This window comes from Pyrgilauda ruficollis, unplaced genomic scaffold, assembly GCF_017590135.1.
Source record: "Pyrgilauda ruficollis isolate IOZ18807 unplaced genomic scaffold, ASM1759013v1 scaffold129, whole genome shotgun sequence".
Classification (NCBI taxonomy): Eukaryota; Metazoa; Chordata; class Aves; order Passeriformes; family Passeridae; genus Pyrgilauda; species Pyrgilauda ruficollis.
The window spans coordinates 253,648-278,367 of record NW_024511321.1 but is presented as its reverse complement, the minus strand read 5'-3'; the positions used below and the strand labels follow the sequence as shown (position 1 = coordinate 278,367).

The window sequence follows — 24,720 nt, the reverse complement described above, 5'->3', positions numbered from 1 at the left end:
GCCCTGGCACAGGGTGCCCAGAGCAGCTGTGGCTGCCCCTGGATCCCTGGAAGTGTCCAGGTAAGGTTGGATGGGGCTTGGAGCAGCCTGGGACAGTGGAAGGTGTCCCTGCCCATGGCAGGGGTGGAATGGGATGAGCTTTAAAGACCTTCCAACCCAAACCATTCAGTGATTCTGAGATTTGCCTGAAGTTCTCTCTCCAGACTGGCTTTATTCCCTCTCCCTTGGTAACACATTGCATTTCTGTGTCCATCTATTCCAAAATCCACAAGTGGATTTCACTGAGTTATTTCCTTCCTTCTGATGCAAGAAACTCCTGTTGTACCCTCTGTTTTTTAAAAAATAAAGGTTTTGGATTGTGTGATACAAGAACTGGGGCTGCTGCTTCTTCAGGAGAAGCCAGCAAGATCCAAGAGTGGTGATGGATCTGGGCTAAACCAGGAATTTAGTGCCAGCCTACAAATACTTTGAAGGGACTCATAACGAGGACAGAGCCAAACTCTTCTGGGTAAGGGGCAGGAGGTACAGCAGGGAGAACAGCCTTGGCAAGTCCCTACTCCCACAGTGGGTGTAGCAAACCCAGCTGGCAGCTGAACGTCCTCTGAGCCAGGGTATGGATCTGAAATCCCACACCTGGAGCCACCTGCTACCCTCTCACTGTACAGCTGGAAAAGGCAGTGCCAGGTAGGCTGTGTTCTGAACTTCCAACAGCTGGAAGCAGCCCTGTCCCACCAGGAATGAAGCTGGAGAGTGCTTAACCCACCAATCCCAACAAACCTTCGCTGGTGGCTGAGCTAAAAACTCCCAGGAGTGAGGTGTGGTGGTGGGATGAGAGCTCAGATGGAAACTCCCCTCTTAAATATCCTTCTGCTTCATCCATGGTGGCCAGCTTCAGTGGGCAGGAAACTTGGCTCCTGTGGAAAGGCAGAGAATGAACCTTGGAACCTTGGAAAGGCTGTTGTCTTCTCTGCTTTTGGGATGAAGAGTCAACAGGGCAACCTCAACCCAACAAGGCCCCATCACAATGGGACAAGTGTGACACCTCATTAGAGACAAAAATTACCATCTGGGATGGTGATAATTATCACCAGAGAGGTGCTGGAGGAAAGAGAGAACAGCCTGAGTCAAACTGAGAGCCTTGGGATCCCCACTAAAAATAACAGAGAAGGAATTCCAGCAAAAAGACAGGGATGGTGACAGAAAACGTGGCAGATGTCCCACTGGGGATTTGTCACTCACAGCAGGATGAAGCTGCTCAGCTCTTCAGTTCCCCACATGCCACCATATGTCACTGACTGCTGTCCCTCCTTGTAAATCCTGATGGTGGGGAACTGGGTGACATTCTCCTGGGAGCAAAGGCCAGGCCAGTCCCAGCAGTTCACCCGGGACAGCAAAACCCCTGGGGTTCCTAGAGTGGACAAAAAAATACTCATGAATGATATGAAAAACTAAAAACAACAATCAGTTGGTTGGAAAATAGAGCTTTTTATTAGCTCAGTAGATATTATTGTCTATATTTGTATTAATTCTGGCAGAAATCTACCAAAATCCCTTTGAGTACAGCCCATTTCCCTCTGGAAATTACTCATTCCCAGAAACATTCACATCTCACTGGTGACTCCAAGCAACACCACAAAATCCTGAGCTGTCCAGGAGCTTAAAAGGCAGTAGGGAAAGGTACTGGAAATACCTTAGGAATAAGGCCAAGAGAAAGAAATAATGCAGGCACTCATAGGAAAGAGAGAAGATAAAGCTTGGCACGATGGAGGAGGAGGATGCAGCCAAGGTTTTTGCATTTATTAAGCTGTTCAATATTGAAAAATCTCTGTTCTACCTCAAGCATGAAGCCAAATGCACATGGACCAGTTAAAGGGGATGGAAGAGAGATGCTCCCATCCACTGCCCTCAGGCACAGGGTGGGATTCTGTCCTGAGAGCCAGGAGCTGGGCTTGATGATCCTTATGGATCCCTTCCAAGTCAGGATTTTCTGTGATCCCACCCAAGCCACAAGCAGACACCTGTAGGACATGAAGAAAGGGGTCTCACAAGTAAGGGAGTGGGAAGGGAAGAGAGAGCACTTGGGAATTACAGAGCAGTCAGTCCAACAGTGGGTCCTGGGAAATGTCCCAAAAAGGTTTTTATGGGTCTCACCAACACAAGAAACTCAAGAGGTTGGTAAGAAGTGAAACAAATGAAAAGTTGGTTCCTTGAGTGCTCTCTATGAGCCCAAGATTTGTGCAACTCCAGAATTTCTTCCAGCAAAGAATCATGGAGTCACAGAATGACTGGATTGGAAGGGACCTTAAAGCTCATCTTGCTCCACCCCCTGCCATGGGCAGGGACACCTTCCACTGTGCCAGGCTGCTCCAAGCCCTGCCCAGCCTGGCCTTGGACACTTCCAGGGACCTTATCAGCCTTTCTTTCATCTTTGGGCTGGGTGAAGCCCAGCACAGGCTGCTGTTGGTCCATGGCTAAGCCTGACCTAAATCCTGACCAGCTTCACTCCCTCCCTTCCCTTGGCTTCCAGCCTCACCTGGGCTGCCTCAGGGGCTTGACCAAGGACAGTGTGCAGTTGTCCATGCCCAATCTCAGAAATCTTCATTCCTTCCCCAAATCCTTCTTTGAACAGGACTCAAAAGCTGCATGGGAAAGATGGGATAAAACCCAGACACAAGTACACACATGGAGGCAGACCATGGCAAAGAATCCTTCAGAAACCAGGGTTGGGGCAGATGATGAGGATTTCTCAAGAGAAACCAGCCAAGCTTTCTTCTCCCCCTGTCCTGGGTCTGATTCTGGTCACTATTTTCATTAAAGGCCTGGCTGATGGGAATAAAACATGTCCAATCTGGTTTTGACCTCAAGCCTAGAGGGGCAGAAAGCAATTTGAATAAAGACAGCAGTATTCCATGAGGAGAAAGCAGGATGCAAAGGTACCACCAGCGCTGCAGGAAAGAGATGAACACTCAACAGCATCTGCAGCCCATGGGAAGAAAATTAAGTTCTTCTGTCCTGGTGAAACCTCTGCAGAACCCAGCAAGTCAGCCTGGGAAACACGTTTTTGGAATGGTTTAAGCAAATGAGAATCTGGAGCAGTTTGGAAGAATTCCTTCCTGAGGAAAAACCCAACCAAGTTTGGTCTGGAAATCACCAGTGAGAGAGAAATAATAAAATCCACCAACACGTCAGGGGTGCTCTGAAGGGGAGTGGGAGCACTGGGCAGGGTCAAGAGCAGCCCATGCCAAGGTGGGGAGGGATGACCAAGCACTAAAACAAGTTCCTGGGAACTGAGCACAGCTGAGAGTTGCACAAACGTTGTGCAGAGGAGTTGTGGACTCCCAAACCCCTGGGAGGGTTCCAGGCCAGGCTGGGCAGGGCTGGGAGCAGCCTGGGATAGTGGAAGGTGTCCCTGCCCATGGTAGGGGTGGAATGAGATGGAGATTTAAGGTCCCTCCCAACTAAACCCTTCTGGGATTCCATGAGGATTTTTGTAGATGGGGGTGAAGGCAGAGGTGACCTCAGCAGGAGTTCCTACTCCTTATCCCTGTATCCTTGGCCTCCCACAGGACCATTTTCTGCAACCTTCATTTGAGGTTCTGCACTGCAGCTGACATGAGGAGTTTGCTGCTGTTCTGCCTTGTGTCAAACTCTTGTGCAGAAAAAGCAGGAAGCAGCACAAGTGAAGGGCCTGCAAATCCACTCAGACAGGCAGCAATTGTCAAAGCACTCCACAAGAGCAGAAATGGTTTGTGTCATTCCCAGACTCTGCAAGAAGATCTCAAACTGAGAGCCTGACCTCAGATTTACTTCACACCTCTGATCCAGTATAGCTGGTTCTCATCATCTCTTACCACATCATCTTGTGTCTTGCCCAACTCTGGAAAATAATTCCATGGAAATGGGGCTTTGATGTCCTGTTAAAATCGAGTTGTGAGGCTGCTTGAAGCTTTTTCAAAGATTAATTTTGATATTTGGATATTAGCACAGGGAATTATGGCCCATGTGCTCTGAAGAAGCCAAATCTGGCCTGAAAAACATCTGGTACAGGACGGTTCCTCTCCCAACCTGCACCATAATGACTGAGCAAGCAGAACTTTCAGGAACTGAGTAACTCAGCAAAGGACTGTCCAGCCCTGTGGTCACTGCTGAGTGGGAAGAAAGGTGAAAGAGGAACACAAAAATCTCCCTGTGGTTTTAGGTGCTACTAAACCCAGCAACAGCAAAAACCTCTGTCCTAGAGGTCTTAGAAAACCAGGACAAGACAAACCATCAATGCCATAGGGAACAAGAAAAATCAGGAATCCCTTGAACTTATAATAATTTGAACTTATATTTAGAAGGCAGGACTGGCATGGTGCATGAGCATGTGCAGGGAAAGAAATGGAGATGGGGAAGGGTCTGGAGCCCCAGGAGAGGCTGAGGGAGCTGGGAAGGGGCTCAGCCTGGAGAAAAGGAGGCTCAGGGGGGACCTTGTGGCTCTGCACAGCTCCTGCCAGGAGGGGACAGCCGGGGGGTCGGGCTGTGCTCCAGGGAACAGGGACAGGAGGAGAGGGAACGGCCTCAGGCTGGGCCAGGAGAGGTTTAGGCTGGATATCAGGGAAAATTCCTTCATGGAAAGGGTTGTCCAGCCCTGGCACAGCTGCCCAGGACAGTGCTGGAGTCCCTGTCCTGAAGGGATTTAAAAGCTGTGGGGATATGGAACAGTGGTGGCCTGGGCAGTGCTGGGGGGAATGGTTGGACTTGGTCACATTGGAAGGTTTTTCCAACCTAAACAATTCCATGATTGCATTAAAAAACTAGCTCACTTGAAGAGCTGGTCCAAAGGCTTCAACATGAAAGAGAAGTTATGTACAAAGTGCTGCACTTCAAGAGGAAGAATCCAATACAGGATGGGAACATCTACCTGGAAAACATCACACAATGAACCCTGAAATCCTCATTTCAGCATTAGGCTCCATGGATATAAATTGCTAAATCATTCAGCTGATTTTCCTGCCTTTGAGCTACAATTTCACCTTTATAAATCCCTGGTCAAGAAGACCCCAGGAGCACAGAGGAGGGAAGCAGAACCATTTTTCATCATATTATATTGCTCTTCTTAGATACTGATTTCCTCTCTTCTTTGCAAAAAAGGCCAATAACCCACCCAAGAAATGCTCAGCACTGTCTCACCTTCACATCCTCTGCTCTTAACCCTGCTGCTTCCAAAAATTCCCACCTTGCAAAAGCAAACTAGAGGTGCAGCAGTGAGCCCCAGGAGGTCTGGAAAATTCTTGCTCCAAGGGTAGAAAACATGCTCAGTTCAGCATGTTCAGAGATGCTCCTCTTTGTCTCCTGCTAAACTGGATCTCTCAACAAATGGAAAACACTTGAGGGCTGGAAACTTCATTTGGTGAGGATCTGCTGAGCATCTGGAATGGGATGACTCACAGGTCATTGCAGTCTCCAGCCTCCTCCATTCCCCTGTGTTTGATCACACATGGCCTATTCTCAGTGCCATTCTGCACAAAGAATTGGCATGGGGAGCAGGACCTGCTTCTGCAACTCAAGATGTGCCTCCAGCAGGGGTGATTCACTCCTCAGACAGCTGCCTGTGGATTCCCAGCCCTTGGGAAGGAAGCTCCACCCCAGAGCAGGCAGGAATACCAGAGCATCTGGGGAACTGAGAGTGCCCCAAGCCATACCCTATGTCCTATTCTCAGTCCTGCACAGCTTGAGGTCTTCCTGATCCAGCCATCACTGAGAGCCCAGGGAACAGCACCCTCTGAGGTTTTCCAGCTCTTCTGGTAGCTGGTTCTCGCAGTTCCCTGAAGCTCCTTCAGCAACAGGGAAAAAGGATCTCCAGATCCACCAAAGCAGCTGTTCTGTGTCTGCTCCGAGGTCATGGCAGGGAAAGCAGACTGGAGTCATTCCACAGGGTCACATCTGGCCTGGGAGTCTTTGGAGAGCCCTCAGTGATCACAGAGGAAAGGCCCTGACCCCAGGCAGTTCATGATCTGTGCTGAGTCTGTCTGTGGCTGCTTCCCTGCCCTGAGATTGTTATCAAGTGATTCAGAACACCCATGGTAAAATCCTGGCCCTGCAGAACCCACCAAGGGTTGGCCACTGGCTTGGGAAGAGGCTGGGTTTTACCCACAGACCATCCTGTGTTGTTTGGGAAGGGGCTGGGTTTTACCCACAGACCATCCTCTGTTGCTCCTTTAGCTGGTCTGGCTGCTGGGGAAGTCCAAAAGAAACCCCAAACCACCACCAACCCCACAAACAACAACAACCTCTCTTGTCCCTTCCTGTTTATTCCTGGGATTTCAGATCAAAGCTGCTGGTGACTTTCCCTTCATGCAGACCATGAATGCAGAACTGCTTTCCTCCAGCCCTCAGCACTGCCTGCAGCATTCCCAGGACAGCTTCTTGTAAGCAACTCCCACTGCAGCTGCTTCCCAGAAAACTATGGGGTCCTCTGCACACTCCATTCATGTCCCCACTGCTGAATCCTGCAGGACACGGTGCCCAGTCCCAGAGGGCTGCCAGCACCAGGAAAAATGAGCCTTGATGGAGAAAAAAACAGAAGAAGGCACCAGCCACTTCCAGAGGTGCTGGAATAGCTCTTGCCCAGATCCATGTGACTTCAGCTCTGCTGGAAAAAGGAGCTGTGATTATCCCTGGCTTTGGAGGAAAACAGGACAGACAGAGCTGAGGGATGAAGCCACCTCAGTGTCCCCTGCAACCAAGGGGAGAAAAAAGGCACCTCTGGAAGAGATTCAGCCCATTTAAGAATCCACCTCTCTCCACAAACCAGAGTGGGATGGAGTTAAAGGCCTGAATGTGGTGCTCACGTGGCACAGACCCTCCTGAAGGATCCCTCCTGCCTTCGTTCCCAGATTTCCTGATGTACTAAGTGCTGTTGATTGTTCACCATCCCTCTGTTATTTATGGAGATCTGTGGCCACCTGTGAGAATTCCCCCAGCTGAGCCAGACTGTAAACCCTGGAGGCACCATCCCTGTGAAGGTGACATTGTCCTGCCCTGTGCCCTGGGCCTGCCCACACCTGTCTGTCCTGTTTTCCTCTAAAGGATAATCACAGCTCCTTTTTCCAGCAGAGCTGAGGTGCCACCCAGCACATTGATGTGTAGGGCATCTCCTGGGCCTGGGCAGGACAAGACCCTATTTCCATGTTCCAGGCCACAGTTCCTGCTGCTTGCTGCTCTGTGTCACCCCCTGGCCCTTCCCAAATTCTCCCTCGTGCAGTCACTGTGCCCAGCAAATGGGATCACAGAGTAATTTGGAAGGGGCAGGGGCCATTTCCACTATGCCATGTTGCTTCAAGCCCCATCCAACCTGGCCTTGAATGTGTCCAGGATCATAAAATCATGGAATTGTTTAGCTTAGAAAAGCCCTCTAAGATCACTGAGTCCAACTGTTCCCCCAGCACTGCCAAGGCCACCACTGTCCCACATCCACAAATGACATGGCTTTTAAATCTCTCCAGGGATGAGGACTCCCCCACTGCCTTGGGCACCTGTGCCAGGGCTGGACAACCCTTTCCATGAAGAAATTTTCCCTAATATCCAGCCTAAACCTCTCCTGGTGCATCTTGAGGCCATTTTCCCTCCTGTCTTGTGTTTTTTTCCTCTGGGAGCAGAGACTCTGCAAAGATCCCTAAATCAGACACAAAGGTCCTGGTGTGGATATGACTTTCCTTAGGAATCTGAGGGGGGAAAATGAGTGTATTCCAGGTGAGGGAATGAGGTACCATCAATGTCTTGGTTCCCCCTGCCAAGAGGAGCAGGTGAAACCCTGAGCCCTGGGGTTCCTTACCCTTCAGGTGAGCGGCCACCTCGGAGTAAGAGCGCAGCACTGCCAGGGACACAGCTTCCCCTGAAACACAGGAGAGGGGAAACACAGCCCTGAGGGACAGCCAGGGGACAGCCAGCCCCACCTTGCTGCCTGACAATGTCACATTATGAATCTCTGCATCCTGAGGTGCTTCAAGCTCTAAAAGATTTGAAATAAATAAGGACAATTTAATTTTATGTTTCATGTCTCTGCCTATGTCTAGGCCAGCCCATGAGTCCATGCTACATTAATTTCCCTTCTTGTCCCATATTTTTTTCCTATAAAATGAAGGTTAAAAATCTCTTAATATCAGATTGATATCTGCTGTTATCAGCCAATGAGAAGAACTGATTTAATCTGATTTTATTAGTGCCCATGGGACAGGATGTGGCACAGATTAATGGTCAAAACTTGTCTCCAGGATCATGGAAAGCACAGAGAACATCCCAAAGTTACAGAAGGCACAGCCAGGCCACATTTCATACTCACAGCTGGCATAAAACAGCACCACTGTCCTGGCAGCCTCTGAGAGGGAAGAGTGGAAGTTCTCTTCTGTCAGGACAAGGATCTGCTCCAGGGGCAGCTCTCTCTTCTTGTCCCTGGAAACTGCTTCCACCACCTGGTCATCCTGAATATCTGCAAAAAACCCACAGGTGTGTCCAGGGCAGGGGGAACTGCAGCCCCCTGGGCCACCCCAGTGCATGATTTTGTAATGCAGAACCTCTCAGCAGAGATGTGGTGTGAGTGAAATCTTGTATGGGGAAAGAAGGCACAGCCACCCAGACAAACCCCCCCAAAATGTCCCAATCCCATCTCTGCCCTTGACTGGAACAATACTCTAAGCTCCTCTAGGATCCTGCCCCCTTTTTTTTTTTTTTTTAAGAAAACACCCCCAGTTTTGCACAGAGAACAAATGCATTTTCAATTCTGCATTGCAGGGACCACAGTTTTCTCCCTGGAGGAAGCAAGTCTGGATCTGCTCTCACAAAAATGTGTCTCAAACACTTCCGTAGGGATGGATGATTTTCAGATGTTTGTAGAGGACACAGTGCTGGGTGCACTTTAACCCTCCCATGCCTTTGGAGCATCCAAGCACATTCCTGTCCCTCATACAGCAACTGTTCCTCTAACAGCTCTGATTTTTCTCCCTGGTGTTTCCACTAAAAATCAGACCTGTCTGTCATATTCCAGCGACCTCAGAGAATGAAAGAGCCACTTTGTGGCCACCATGAAGTGACTGTAATGGTTTGCAAGTGTTCTCTAATGCTTTGCCATGTCTGATGCTGATTGCACTTTCTGTCTGATGACAATCAGCTTTTCACTTGATTAATTGCACACCTTGATTGTTATTCTCTTTCTCATCCTCATCTTCCTCCTCCTCCTGCTCATCCTCCTGGATTTGTTTGACCTTGTTCCTATCTTCCACCAGGGTTATAACTTCATCAGTGTCTTCCAAGACCAGGTATTGGATTGGCATTCCCTGAGGAAAACAATAAATCAGTGGGAGCACAACATCCCCCTCTGCTTATTTTGTCTGCAGAGCAGACTCAAGGCTGGTGGGCACCATCTCCCAACTCCTTATTTTTGGGATATGTCACAGATCCCTGAAGCTGCCAAACAGGGGAATGTCTGGGTTACATTTCCTTGACCCAATTTCTCCTCTGTTTGAGTTTTTCTCACTCCAGGCTGATGTTTCCCTGTAAATGTAAGGAGAAGTGGCTAATTAAATGTGGCTATGAGGGATCCTGTGAACACCAGCCCCATCTCCCAGCAACTTAACTCAGATCCAGCACTGCAAGAAAAATCCCAGTGGCCAAGCAGGGAAGGAGAGCAGGGAAGTACAGGGGCCACTTGGATGTCCCCTCATTAGAGGGGTCACGCTGGGTCTGAGGAGCCCATCACAGCCTGGGAAACCAGCTCAAAAAATCCTTTATCTCATGGAGCTCAGCCAGGAGAAATGTTCCCAAGTGTACAGGGACTGGCCACCCATGGAAAGAAGCAAAAAAGCAACATGAATTTCTGAGAAATGAGACCTTGTCAGCTTAAATCCAGTGCTGGCACCAGCTCAGACAAAGGCACTGGAGAGAAAATGGAAAGTTCATCAGGAGCTGAGAGAAATGACAAAGTGCTGGCACCTCCCACGGGCTCCCAGAGCCACCCAGGTGCACATCTCTCAGCAGGCCAGGGGAAGCCCTCAGGGGATGCTCAGGTCTCATCCTGCACCTGAAATCACCAGTGGGACAGTTCAGGAAATCTGGGGCATCTGTGTTCTCTGGCATCTGCCAGCACCCCATTCCAGCCTGCCTCACAAGCTGGGTCAGGTCCCTCAGAGTTTAACTCATCTTGATCAGCCTCATTTAACTCACACCTGCCCTTCTCCCAGCTCACTGCCAGAGGCACTGGATTACAGCAGCTCAGCACACAGCTTTGGTTGTTTGCTCTTTGTTTCACACTCAGTCCCTCTCCCATCTTTTGACATCTTTTCTAAGGCCTTCAGAAGTCCAAATCTTTTGGGGAATTTGCACTTGGATGGAGCTCACAACCTTGTGTTGCCTTAAGGGGTAGTGGAGATGTCACTCGATGTTTTGAACCAAACTAAACTCACTGTTTTCTCTTTACCCGCAGGCACAGTAGTTCTGCAGCACCCAAATCATGGAATCATGGAAGGGACATTGAAGATCACCTAGTTCCACCCCTGCCATGGCAGGGACACCTTCCACTATCCCAGGTTGCTCCAAGCCCTGTCCAACCTGGCCTGGAACACTTCCAGGGGATGGAAAACCCACAGATTCTCTGGATAACCCTTGAAAAACACCTCCCCTTGAGCTTCAGGGAATTCTGTCAAATCAACCCCAGAGATGAGCAACATCCCACCACCCTCTCTAGAGCTAAGAGTTGTCCAATAAAGAAATCCAGCATCCAACCTCATCTGGTGTCTTGAGGGCCACATTTGACCGGTGCAGAACGTTCAGCTCCACGAGATCCCTTCCAAAACACAAAGTGAACATTAGATGGTGAGACATGGAAGGTCATCCCTCCTCTTTCTGCCCTAATTCTATCACTGCTAAGTTTCCCCTCCAAAATCTCTCTTAGTCTTGAATATTTTTCCATCCTTAAGCCAGCAACACTTCCAAATTAATACAATTCTGGACAAATCCTTAAATATGAAATACCCTGTCCCAGGATATAGCCTGGTTTTACTGCCTCTCATCCAAGTGTGATTGAGTCCACTGAGTGTCATCCTGGTGTTGGGGTAACCCAGCTCAGAAATCCCCCAAAAAGCAAGGAGAACCCAAAAACACCTGAGAGAAATACCTGGACAAAAGGGCAACTCCTGCTTTCCCCAGGAGCTGCCAGGCCACAAACTCTGCTGTCCTCCTGTCAGCCTCATAGGTCTCTTTCTGGCTCAGGATGAACACCAGGGGCAGCCCCAGCTGCAGGTGAACAGTGGAGATCTTCTCTGGGTCCTCAGCAACCTCTGTCTGGAAAACAGCCAGGATTAACAGCCAGGGTTAAGCTGCAGCACAGCTCCACAAGTGGAAGGTACCTCAGCTCTTCCCCAGCCACAGAAATCCTCAGGAAAAAGCTTCCAAACCCAATTCTAAAATGTCCATGGAAGCAGAACCCACGCAACTCCAGTTAAACTGTTCTAACATGTCATGACCTTACCCGCTAAAAACCCGGGCTTTATTTTGTGGGGGTTTTTTGTGGCTCAGCAATCCAGATGTCAAATTTCCACTCGTTTTTATTTACCTGGCATCCACTCCCTGGGGCAGTTTGAAAATCCCAGCCACAACATGCAAGAGCTGGAATCCTTCCCTTCCTGCCTTGGACATGCTGCTTCATGACAGCACAGAGGTGCTTGATGAACTGCCTTCCCTCCATGGGCCTAATCCAGGAAAATGGCTGAAGGAGCATTCCCAGCTCATCTACTCATCCTTTTGGATGGGCAAGGATGACCACTGGAAACAGGAGGCTGCTGAAGTTCTCTACCCCGTGGAAGGAGGAAATAGGAGGGAACTATTGTATTTGCAGGGATGCATCTGACTCCATGTTCTCAGAAGGCTAATTTATTAATTATACCTTATTATATTAAGAAATACTAAACTATACTAAAGAATACAGAAAGGATACTTACTGAATGCTAAAAAGATAATAATGAAACTTGTGACTCTTTCCAGAGTCCTGACACAGCTTGGCCCTAATTGGCCAATGAGTCAAAACAACTCAAACCAGAATCCAGTCTGGAAATCACCTGTTGGTAAACAATCTCCAAACACTTTCTACACAGGAGAAGAAAATGAGATAAGAATTGTTTTCCCTTTCTCTGAGGCCTCTCAGCTTCCCAGGAGAAAAATCCTGGGCAAAGGAATTTTTTCAGAGAATGTGAATGCCACAGGGAGCCTCCTGTTCCTTGTGATCACCAAGGTGTGAAGGACTGATATCAGATTCCAGAGGGTGCTGAAACTCCTGCAGGGAGCCTACAGGAGCAGCTGAGGACTTTGGGGTTGTCTAGTTTGGAGAAAAGGAGGCTGAGGGATGACCCCATTGCTCTCCACAGCTTCCTGAGGGGATGTGGAGAGGGAAACACTGATGTCTCCAGAGTATCCAGCAATAGAACATGTGGAAATGGTCCAAAGCTTCATCAGGGGAGGTTTAGACAGAACATCAGGAAGGTTTCTTTATCAAGAGCACTGGAACAAGCTTCATATTGAGTTGGGCAGTGCTCAAGAGTAATTTGGAAAATGCCCTCAATAATTTATTTCTGTTTTGGCCAGTCCTGAATTGGTGAGGCAGCTGCACCAGATGATTCCTGCCCCTTGCCTGAACCCACCCTGGAAGGGGCAGATTCCCACACTCAGCCTTTCTCTCTTCTCTCACCTCCCTCATCCTCACATCCCTCCCTGTCCTCCCACCCAGGGAGCTCCTCCTTCCCAGTCCTTACCACCAAGGGAGCCCCCATGAGCTTGAGGTGCCTGTGGATGTTGAGCAGGGTCAGGGGCTGTGCCAGGGCTGTCCTCCTGCAGGGCTGGGCTGGCTCTGTGACCTGCTGGCAGTGGCAGAACGAGAGCCAGGCAGAAGAGACATCGGGGTCATCATGGCTGTGAGAGAGGAAAAAAAACCCACCCTGAGCAGGGGTCCAAAGTGCCCTGACAGAAGGAGAAGGTTTGCTGATGTGTCTCACAGATTGTCCTCAAGATCAGGGTTTGGCAGGGCTGTGGAACAGGCTGGGAGAGCTGGGAATGTTCACCTGGAGAGAAGAAGGCTCCAGGGAAAGCTCAGAGCCTCTTCCAGAGCCTAAAGGGGCTCCAGGAGAGCTGGAGAGGGACTGGAGACAAGGGATGGAGGGACAGGACACAGGGAATGGCTTCCCACTGATAAAGAGCAGGGAGAGAGGGGATATTGGGAAGTATGAGGGTGGGAGGCCCTGGCACAGGGTGCCCAGAGCATCTGTGGCTGCCCCTGGATCCCTGGAAGTGTCCAAGGTCAGGCTGGATGGAGCTTGGAGCAGCCTGGGATAGTGGAAGGTATTCCTGCTTAGCTGTGACACCTTCACTGCTGTTGGCCTGTGGGTAACTTTGGGAAGTCACTTTCCTTTTCTGATGCACCCATTCCCTACCCCTAAAACAGGGATCACCTTCTTTGGACAAGGATTTAAGAGCTCTCCATGGAAGAGCAAAGTGCACTATTAAGATCTCAAATCCTGCTGCCCGGGTTGGTTGGAAGCTGTTCTTGCTGGAGAAGCTCCCACCATTTCAGCAGCTCGGGAGGGGGCGGTGCTGCCTTAAGGAGAATTCAGGCGATTCCTGTGCAATGACAACCGTGCCATCTAGTGGGAGCCACAGCGCAATTCCCCGAAATCCTGCAAGGATGGAATGGCACCACGGGAAGGTGCCTGTGACAAAATGCCAGGTAACTCATGATGGAGTTATTGATGTTGGAAAAGCCCTCCAAGATCACCGAGTCCAACTGTCCCCCCAGCACTGCCAAGGCCATCACTGAGCTGTGTCCCCAAGTGCCACATCCACATGGATTTTAAATCCCTCCAAAGATGGGGACTCCAGCACTGTCCTGGGCAGCCTGTTCTGACACAACAACCCTTTCCAGGAAGGAATTTTCCCTAATATTCAACCTAAACCTCTCCTGGCACAACTTGAGGCCATTTCCCCTTGTCCTGTCCCTGTTCCCTGGAGCAGAGCCCGACCCCCCCAGCTGTCCCCTCCTGGCAGGAGCTGTGCAGAGCCATAAGGTCCCCCTGAGCCTCCTTTTCTCCAGGCTCAGCCCCTTCCCAGCTCCCTGAGCCCCTCCTGGGGCTCCAGACCCTTCCCAGCTCTGTTTCCTTCCCTGGACACGCTCCTGCCCCTCAGTGTTTCTTGTCATGAGGAGCCCAGAACTCACCCCAAGGTCTGAGGTGTGGCCTCAGCAGTGCCAGCACAGGGGACAATCTCTGCCCTGGGTCTGTGGCCACAGGCTGGTACAAGCCAGGGGCCATTGGCCTCTTGGCCAGCTGGGCACACTGTGGGCTGAACACCCCATGTGATGTTCCCAGTTCCTCCCTCACATTCCTGACTGCAGGAGGTCACATCAGCAGTCACAAGGAAGGATCTGCCACTCTAAAGCAATTCCTCTTGTGGGGGAAGGAGGTGGCCAGTGAGGCCATGGCATGGGAATTCCCAAATCCATGAGCAGTGCTACAGTTCTTGCTCTTGGATATCACAGCACAAGGTAGGAGTGCTGTAGGATTTTAACATCAACTCTCCTGGAAACCCATGGCTGAGGTTTGATCCACCAGCCATGGAAAGGAGACACAGGGCTCCTCTCCTGTGAAATCCCACCCAATACCAACAGCAAGGCTACTCCAAGGCCAGGAACGCAACCAGCAGCTTTTGGAAAACACATCTGACTGTCACCCTTTGCACAGCATCCTAATGCCATCCCAGAGATGCTTTGGGAATCTGAGACACCAGGAGTGAGGCAAACAGTGCATGGAAGCAGCTCTCCATGGTGGGGGTGTGTCTGGATGTACCTGGTGGCTTTCAGCAGTGCTGCCTCAGTTGTCAGGACAAACTGGTGCATGGTCCCATAGACAAAAGCTGCCTCCATCACAGCTCTGTGCTCTGCAAAGGGAAAGGCAAAGTGATCTCAGCTCTGTTCCCTCCACATCTCCTGTTTCATCCTTGCCAGGTGCAATTATCAATTCCCAGGTGTAAATATCAAAGCCCAGTATTTCAGAAACTCTTGGTACAATGTCACAGAGTCTGTCTGAAAACACACTGTGAAGGGAGGTGAGCAACTGGAGCTGGATCCCATTCCTGATCCCCAGCAAACAGGTGCTGTGTGAGAATCCATTTCACTGCAGAGCCAGAAATCTGCCCATGGATTTATTATTTTTAAGACAGCAACCACTGGCTTGCTTTCCCTCTCCAAGTCCATCTCTCAAGGTTTATCCCAGAAAAACTTTTCTGCTGCAACTGATCCCTTTGGAAACAAAGCAAGACATATGGAAGTAGAGATCTTGTGGCTGGGGGGCCCTTTCAGATTTTCATTTGCAGGATTTTGGGTCAGAAACTCAGCTCCTGGATATTCTACCAAAAAAAGGCTGGGGGAAGAGAGGAAAGATGGAAAGCTGAGTGTCCATACCTGCTGTCCCAGTAGCTGGTACATAGGCAAAGACCATGTTGGATTTTCCTTTTAGCACGTTTTCAAGGTTCTCAAGGTCTGCCAGTGTTTCAACATATTTAACTTCATTAAAGAGCAGGGCACTGAGGAGGCAGAGAAAACCTCATTAGCAACTGGTTGAAGAGTAAATTTGCAGCCACAAAAGTATGATGGGAAAAACAGGGTAAAATTCCAGCGTCTTGCTGGCAGATTAAGGATTCACAGCCAACTGGAGGTGCCCAGGGGTGTGCTGGGGAGTTGTCTCAAGGGGAAAAGTCTAACAGTGTCAAACCATTATGAAGAGAGAAGCTTGACTCAGAGCAGCCTCTGGAATACCTTGATGCCCCAAGTTTTAGCTTTCATATTTTTCAAATTCTGTGCTGCTTTAGTGTGTGGGGCTGGGCTCCACATCAGGGGATGGTGAGCTCTGTGCACAGAGCAGGGAGACAAAACAATTCCTGCTCCAGCTGGGCACCAAGGACAAATCAGTACAACAGTTAATGAGAACTGAGCTGATACATGGAAAAGCTTCCATGTGACAACCCTTGGAGAGACCAGGAGCTGAACCTTCCCACCCAGGGCAGAGGAGTTAACCCCACCAACAAGGAGAGCACCAAAAAGTGTTTCTTCCTTGAACTAGACCCAAAATCTTGTGGCCTGACTATAGCTCTGGGGGTGGGAGGCCAGAGGAACAGCAGAACACTGATGGAGGGTTTCTCCTGTGGTTTCATTCCACAGCTCATCCCTCTGCTGCTCCAAGGAACTTCGGGCAGGATGGGAGAATCACACTGAGGACAAAGCATCTCCTCTGCCTGTGCTGGAATTTTGGGGGTACCTTTGGCGAAACTATACAGGTCACTGCTGTCCTCGTGGCTCCTCTCATTCCTCCACAGACACCTCTGACTGCTGACAGTGTTTCCTTCAAACATTTTCACTGGGAAGGAACCCCAGTGCAGTGCCCAGAAATGCCCCTCACCTGAACAGGAAGGCTTTCCTTAATGCATTTTCTTTTCCACAATATCTTGAGACATCCTCCTTGGGACAATTCACCTAGATAGCAAACACATGTAATTACAGAATCAACCCCACAATGACCACACACACCCACTGCAGCTTTCTTCCATTCAAGAGTGGAATTCCAGCCTTTCCAAACCTTCTGGGAGGGAAAATCCATCAATTCTGGGAGGGAAAATCCACCAAAATGGAGACCAGAGATGGAGAGTGGAGTTTGTACTTCAGTTTTCCAGCTCAGCCTGCTGATTTGGGTCAGATGGGATCAAAGGACACCATGATCTGCCCAGCATATTCAAAATGACAGATCAGTGCTTCCTTACTGAACTTGGTCTGCAGCTGGAGGAAACTAAATAAATCCAAATATAAATATATAAGCACTTCTTAGAGTCTAATTACACTTGCCTGAATTTCTAATTCCCTCACGTGAATCTGCATAAAATTTCAGCTAAAAACTCCTTTGTATGAAATATTTATTGCACTGAGCTGAAAAGAAGTTAACCAACCTCATCCATCATGGAATATGGACACTGGAACAGGCTGCCCAGAGAAATTGGGGATTTTCCATCCCTGGAAATGTTCTAGGCTAGGCTGGACAGGGATACCCAGGATAGTGAAAGGTGTTCCTGTCCATGGAAGGTGAGGTGGAAAGAGATGAGCTTTAAGCTCCCTGAAATCCAAAGCTGTTCTGTGAGTCCATGATCCTAGGAAAAAATCTGTACCCAATCCTTCTCTGCTCATCTCCTACTTATCCATCCCACCCAGCAGCTTCCCTGAGCCCCATTTACCTTCACCACAGAAACACCATAGTCCTGGAGGGCCTCAGCTGAACTCTCAACCTGCTCCAAGAAGGGCTGGGCATCAGGGGAAACTGAAACACACACACAAAAAAAATATCCTCTGCAAGTGCTCAGGGTGAAGAGCATCATCCTGAGCCCACTGAGATGTGGGAGATGTTCCTCAGCCCATGCCAATGTCTTTGGGAAATCACACCCAGGGGATCACGAAGAACAAAAGCAAGGTCAAGGGTCTTCTAATCCATGACAGCCTCTAGTTCTCCCTCATGAAAGGGATTCCTACTTTTTCTAGCAGGTAGTATGGAAGAGGGGAAAATTCCCTAGGAAACTGGCTTTCTCCTCCAGAATACCTCCAGAAAATAACCCAAAAAATGAATGAAGATGTTTGAAGGACTGTGCCTGAGGACACAGCCAGGAAAGAACCCATCCCAGGAGGTCAGGAGCACTGGAATTGTGCTAACACAACACTTGACCAGTTCTTCAAAACCCCTTTGGGTTTAAAAATCCCAAGAACTGCCCATTCACTGAGGATCAGAGGGATGGAGCAGTTCTGCTAGAGGAAAGGCTGAGAGCTGGAAAACAGAAGGGTCTGGGGTGAATTAATTGCAGCCTTCCAGTGCCTGAAGGAGCCAACAAGGAAGATGAAGAGAGACCTTTACAAGGGATGGAGGGACAGGACACAGGGAATGGCTTCCACTGCCAGAGGGCAGGGATGGATGGGAGACTGGGAACTGGGAATTCCTGGCTGAGAGAAAATTCCCAGAGAAGCTGTGGCTGCCTCTGGATCCCTGGAAATGTCCAAAGCCAGGCTGGACAGGGCTTGGAGCAGCCTGGGATAGTGGAAGGTGTCCCTGCCATGGCAGGGGGTGGGACAGGATGGGATTTAAGATCCTTCCAACTCACACCATTCCATGATTCTGTGATTGTTCCACTCTCACCATGCCTTGCTGAGCCCCCAGGCTGATGGAAACTCACACTAAACACGTACCACTGGGGGTGAAAAAAGCCAAGGATGGTTTTCCAGCTTCCAAGCCACTGAAATAGTGCTGGGGGCTCGGCTCCTGCTGCAGGCTGGCACTTCCACATTGTGGGATGGAGGAGGCACAGAAGAGAAGGAAAACCAAGGAAGAAACCCATGTGTCCTTTTGGGCTGGCATGGCTGTTCCCAGCTACAGGCACAGGAGAGTCACAACTGGGAGAAAAAAATAATAACAAAAAATACATAAACACACACAAACACATATATGAGTGTTTCTCTGTTTTAGTCTCTGTTACATGACTGTAATTTCCAACTGTGGAAATTATTATTAATACGACACAAACACCTTGAGGATATTATGAATTAGTCACTCAATCCACAGGTGACTCAGACAACTGCAAAGTGGACAGCAGAGGCCACTCTTCCCTCTGAGTGGCACCTTCAAGTGCACAGACCCTCAGTGCTTTCAGCTTAGGGCTGGTTTTCCTCCCTCCTCTTTATTTCTTTTGAGTCAAACAAAAATTCCATGCACAGGCATCAAAGCAGTGACAGCATCATCCACAAACCCCCGCCCAAACTGTCTCAATTCCTGCTACAAAGCCTCGAGGATGCCAGCAGAATTGATGTGGCCCTGAAAGGTGTTTGCAAAGGGATGGGACGTGCTGTGGTTGCCAAAAACCCAATGGCCATTTGAGATTCAAATAGGAGAGCTCCTGTTTCAGTGCAAAATAGAAATGTGCATCTTCTGGCGCTTGTTTCTGGTCAGAGTGAGGAAGAATTTTGCAGGTATATTTATAAAGATTTTCTAGCTGAAGTCCTTAGCATGAGGATGTTCTGCTGGTGCTTCAGGAACACATGTTCCAAATTATTTTTTTTTATAGAATAACTGATTTCTCTCTTATATTTATAAGGATTTATGTAACTTAAATGGATGCTATTTTTGTATATACTGCTGGGTTTTTTTCTTTACTCTGTGATCAGACATTCTATACAATTTAACCTTTAGAGGATTAATTAAAAAATCAGATTACCCTTGACCTAAAATATGCATAGCAATAAGTCAGACTTCTGTAAAATCTTTTCTGCTTCTGGCTACTGATTTTGCTACTTCTTGGTAGCCACCCTGACTTCCTCAGAGAATACATTCATTAAGTGTATATTTTTTCCTGCCCTTGGGATGGAACAAGATGATCTTTAAGGTCCCTCCCAACCAAAACCAATCTGGGATTTTGAGATTCTGCTCACTCCAGGCCACGGCAGATGATGTGAGGAGGTTAAAGGATGAGAAGCCACCTTGTTCCCACTCCATTCCTTCCCAGCCTGCTCCTCAGGGATTGCTCTCTGCTGCTGGAGCGTGGCTGCTCCCTGCTCAACAAAGGGACAAAGCTGGGACTGAATCCATGCAGAATTTACATCACGAGCTGCAGCTGCTTCCCTCAACAAACACCCCTGTGTCCAAGGGCTGTCACTCCTCCAACCCTGGCAGAGGCTGTCAGCTCACCACGGCTGCCCTGGGATCAACCCAAGCTCAAACACTCCAAAAACAAGCAGGGAAAGATCCTCTGCCATGCTCCAGGAGTGAGGAGCTACTGACAGGCACACTCACTCCTTCTCCAGGAGCTGAGGGGTTTGGATCAGACTGAAGGCACGACAGAGCTGGAAGCACATTCATTTTTTTCTTTTCATCTCAAAATCTCCAGTTGTCTCCTTTCCAGCTTTGGGCAGTGTCAGGCATTTCTGGTCCTGTGCCCTCCCATCTGTTCCCCTGGCTTACAGAGGGGACAGGGATCAGGCTGGGGGGGTGATGTTTATTAAATGACAAACTTGGCTACGGCAGGATGGAAAAATAAACACAATCCTGGCACGTGGGAACCAGCCCAGGTCAAATGGGAGAGCTCACTGTCAAGAAGGAAGAGGAGCAGCCTCCAAGGGCTCAAAGATGTCACAGGATTATATCTGGAGGAGAGGGTCAGCACTTTAAAACATAATTCCAGCCCCCAAGGAGAGCTCAGAGCCCCTTCCAGTGCCTAAGGGGGCTCTAGGAGAGCAACCTGGGACAAGGGATGGAGGGACAGGACACAGGGAATGGCTTCCCACTGCCAGAGGGCAGGGATGGATGGGAGATTGGGAAAGAATTCCTGCTGGGAGGGTGGGGAGGGGCTGAGACAGAATTCCCAGAGCAGCTGTGGCTGTCCCAGGATCCCTGGAAGTGCCCAAGGCCAGGCTGGACAGGGCTTGGAGCAGCCTGGGATGGTGGGAGGTGTCCCTGCCATGGCAGGGGGCTTGAATGAGATGGGATTTAAGGTCCCTTCCAACCCAAAACATTCTGGGGTCCAGTGAAAAATGTGTGCTCATCCCTTCCCTGCCCAAGTCCTCTCAGCTCCTCACCACTCCATCCTGCCCAGCAGCTTCCCTCTGCTCCCCATCAAGCCAGACATGAATATTCAGCTTTTAGGCCATTTCCTCTGTCACCTCTTTCCCATCAATGGAAAATGAACCCCCTAGGGCTGGAAGCAGCCAGAACCCTGCACCACTGACACTTGCAGAATCGCCAGAGATGTGTGAAAATACCAGGGATGTGTGAACCAGCTCGGTGTCACTGCTGGGAAAACTTAAGCCACGGACAAGGGGCAGCCTAGCACAGCACTGAGGGAATGCCAGGCCTGGCTCGTGTTTCCACTGTCATCATTCCAAGGCAGAGCCAGGCAAGGTGGTTGAGGTCACTGTAGGTGACCTGAAGTGAAACCAAATCCACCAGAGATATCCAGCCCAAACTCTTGTGGGGGCAGAAATTGCTTGTGCCACATCAGTTTTGTTTGGGAATCCTGCAGTGGAGTCCATGGGCTGGGATCACCTCTGATCCCAGCTGCTTTCCATGACACTTTTCCTCACACAGATCTCAGCTGCCAAGACTTATCTCTGAGGAAACTCAGCTTCCTCAAAGGAAGGTGTAAAAAATAAATTTATAAAAAATTTTCAAGGCTTGATAGAAGGCTTATATAATATATATTTATATACACACCTTAAAATAAGAAATACTAACTTAAAAATACCATAAAATAAAACAAACATAATTAAAAAATAAATAAAACTAGAAACAAGTTTCAAAATATAACCTTACAAATAAGACTAAATACTTTAGAAAAATAAAACTGTAAAAAATGCATTGTAGCAAGACCCACAAGGGGCAATTTTAAATAATTAACTTTAACATATTTACAACATAGTGTAAGAAAAACCAATAAGCTAAAATACACTTATAAAATTAAGAAATAGTTCACTTCTAATTATAATAACATAAATTATAGCATCTGTATTATCTCACCCTTCACATATAACTAAAAATAAAATGAAAGTTTTTTAAACACCTCTCAATTACCACATCTCTGAGTCAGAAAAAAACATAATCCCACAGGAGAGTGTTGTGGGGTGGGATTTAAGAGTCACAGGACAAGGAAGAACTGCTGTCCTACAGAATTATGGGTTGCCCAGCCAGCTGGAGCCACCTCCACCATCCAGGGGCTTCCTTGGGCTCAGTAAAAAACCACCAGCCTGGACTTTAATGCCAGTGATGTAAAACCTACACTTTGTCTTGTCCAAATATCATCACAGAATCCCAGAATGGTTTGGGTTGGAAAGGACCTTAAAAAACCAAAGTTCCAACCCAGCCATGGGCAGGGACACCTTCCACCATCCCAGGTTTCTCCAAGCCCTGTCCAGCCTGGCCTTGGACACTTCCAGGGATCCAGGGGCAGCCCCAGCTGCTCTGGGCACCCTGGGCCAGGGTTTCCCCAAAAATGCACTACCCTGTTGCTCCTTGTTAATTTTATTCCCTTCCATCCTCTCCCAGCCTGCAGAGGCCTCAGCTGGTCAGTTTTACCTCCCTAGGCAGATGTTCCTAAACCTGGAGCACTTAGGATGCTCCTAAATGGAATCACTTCAAGCTCTCCTATGCTGATTGACCCAAACCAGGGCTCTCTTTGCAGCAGGACATTCACCCCACACCCTGCTGGCACAGATTTTTGGCAGGATTCTCACCTGCCTTCCATGCCCTTCTGGCAGCACTTTAGCCAGGGAGCTGCTCTCCCAAATTTCCTGGCAGGGAAGACACAAACCAGACCCCAAACCCATGTGGGGGTGGCTCAATCCCTTAGCTCCAGCAGGATGGACAGGCTGAAGTTCTCTCTCCAGCTCACCTGGATGTCCCAGCACAAATATCCCTCCTGCTGCTGCTCCAAAATGCAAGGCAGAGAGGAACACTGACAGCTCTTCCTGCATTTTTGTCCACGCAAACAAGTTTCCTTTAGGTGATCCAGAAGAATGACAGAATCCTTAAGGTTGGAAAAGCCCTCTAAGATCACTGAGTCCAACCATTCCCCAAGGGAATGGCTCCCACTGCCAGAGGACAGGGATGGATGGGAGATTGGGAAGGAATTCCTGGAAGGGAGGGTGGGCAGGCCCTGGCACAGGGTGCCCAGAGCAGCTGTGGCTGCCCCTGGATCCCTGGAAGTGTTCCGGGCCAGGCTGGACAGGGCTTGGAGCAGCCTGGAATGGTGGAAGGTGTTCCTGCCATAGCAGGGGTGGAACTGGGTGAGTTTTATGGTCCCTTCCAAACAAAACCATGATTCCTTGCCTGGAATTATACTGACTTTTCATATTTTTCACTACACACATCCCTTCCCTGCTCCAGACTTTTCCTACACAGCCGACAAGCTCATCACCACAGACCCATGACAATTACCACAGGTTCATTATCATCACTCAATTAGCTGGCACAGAGCTCAACCCCAACTCCTTTCAAATTTTCCAAAGGCAAGTTCTTGGACACAACTGATTTGAGTAGATTGGTGGAGCTGCAATTCCCCAGCACTTGGAGCTGGGATAACAGTGAGATGCTTCTCCAGAGCTTTGGGATGAGCCTGCAATTATGGGAGTGAAATAACCACCAGCCCTTTGCACTCACTGCATCTCCCTGCTGCCTACAGGGGCAGCTGTGGGAGCATCCTGAAGCACGGGGATCCTTTTCTGGGAACATCCAAGTGCATCTCAGCCTGTTGTTCAGTGTGCTTTGCCTGGATTTTTGATGCTGCCATTTATCCTGCCACTTCCAGAAGAGTTTCACTTTCATTTTCATTTCCAGGTCCAACTTCCCAGCAGCTAGGTCTCACTTGCTATCCAAGCCTGCAGGAGGGACATGGTGCAGCTTTTATCTCTGCCCACGCCAGGAGAGGAGGGCTTTGATTCCCGTGCACAGCACACAGCCTGCAGCATGGAATCACACAGGCTGGAGAAAACCTCTAAGAGTCCAACCATTCCCCCAGCACTGCCAAGCCCACCACAAACCCGTGTCCCCAAGTGCCACATGCACACGGTTTGTGTGAATCCACCACTTCCCTGACAGCATTGCTGCATGCTGGAATCACCATCTGCTGGAATCTCCACCTGCTGAATTCCACCACTTCCCTGGAGGAACCAGCATCACCCACTGCTGCTGCTGCTGCCCCATTCAGTCTGTCCTTGAGAACCAGCCCCTGGAAATCCCTGGAAAGCAGCCGGCACTGGGTGCACATCACTCAGCAAGCCGCGGACGGCTCAGGGCTGTCACCTACCCGGTGTCCCGAGGGTTCAGGCCGATGTCCTCACCGCTGCTCCGCGCTGCTGGGACAGCATCCCGCCCCGCGGCGTCCCTCGGCCCCGGCTGCACGGCTGGAAAAGCCGGGATGCCCGAACCAGCCCCGGTGGGTCTGTGCCAGCCGGGGGAAGCGATCCCTGAGCCCAGCGAGGCCTCTCGGTATCCAGGGGCTCCAGGGGATCGCGGCGCGGCTCCCTGAGCTGTGCCCGCAGCCACAGGGATGGATGGCCGCCTGCATGGAAGGAACACACGGGCCGTGAGCGACAGCCCAGCCTGCAACCGGGATGTTCCCGGTCCCTGAGCGACACCCGGACAGCCCAGCCTGAAACCGGGATGTTCCCGGTCCCTGAGCGACACCCGGACAGCCCAGCCTGCAACGGGGATGTTCCCGGTCCCTGAGCGACACCCGGACAGCCCAGCCTGCAACCGGGATGTTCCCGGTCCCTGAGCGACAGCCGGACATCCCCACAGAGCCTGAAGCGGGGATGTTCCCGCAGCCCGACTCCGCCTGCGGGGGTGCCCAGATCCCCCCGGCTCCTCCGGGAGGCTCCTCCGGGAGGCTCCTCCGGGAGGCTCCTCCGGGAGGCTCCTCCGGGAGGCCCCTCAGCGCTCCCCTCACGGCCCCTCTCAGTCCTTCGCGCCCCGCTCCCCTCTCTCACCTTTCTCACCCTCTCACCGTCCCTCTCTCTCACCCCTCACCGGCTCTCAGGGAAGGAGGGATGGCGGGCGGGCGGCGCCGCCAACCCAACAAGCAAAGCGGCGGCGCGGCGGGGGCGTCGCGCGGGTGATTGACAGGCGGCGCCGGCCA

At 50.0% G+C, this 24,720-nt stretch overlaps 1 protein-coding gene across 1 annotated transcript in view; it reads right to left on the bottom strand.

Annotated features, from left to right (window-relative positions):
• The window catches only part of TXNDC16 (thioredoxin domain containing 16), a 39,806-nt gene extending 15,133 nt beyond the window's left edge, over positions 1-24,673 (bottom strand). Inside the window, 16 exon segments of the mRNA XM_041458547.1 lie at positions 778-914; positions 1,240-1,408; positions 7,817-7,876; positions 8,324-8,470; positions 9,173-9,314; positions 10,759-10,819; positions 11,150-11,316; positions 12,780-12,936; positions 14,862-14,952; positions 15,476-15,616; positions 16,108-16,129; positions 16,448-16,543; positions 17,293-17,375; positions 18,290-18,493; positions 23,890-24,144; positions 24,589-24,673. Of these exon segments, the coding sequence (XP_041314481.1) occupies positions 778-914; positions 1,240-1,408; positions 7,817-7,876; positions 8,324-8,470; positions 9,173-9,314; positions 10,759-10,819; positions 11,150-11,316; positions 12,780-12,936; positions 14,862-14,952; positions 15,476-15,616; positions 16,108-16,129; positions 16,448-16,543; positions 17,293-17,375; positions 18,290-18,458 (1,642 nt within the window). The 5' untranslated portion in view covers positions 18,459-18,493; positions 23,890-24,144; positions 24,589-24,673.
• Positions 24,674-24,720: the final 47 nt, after the last annotated feature.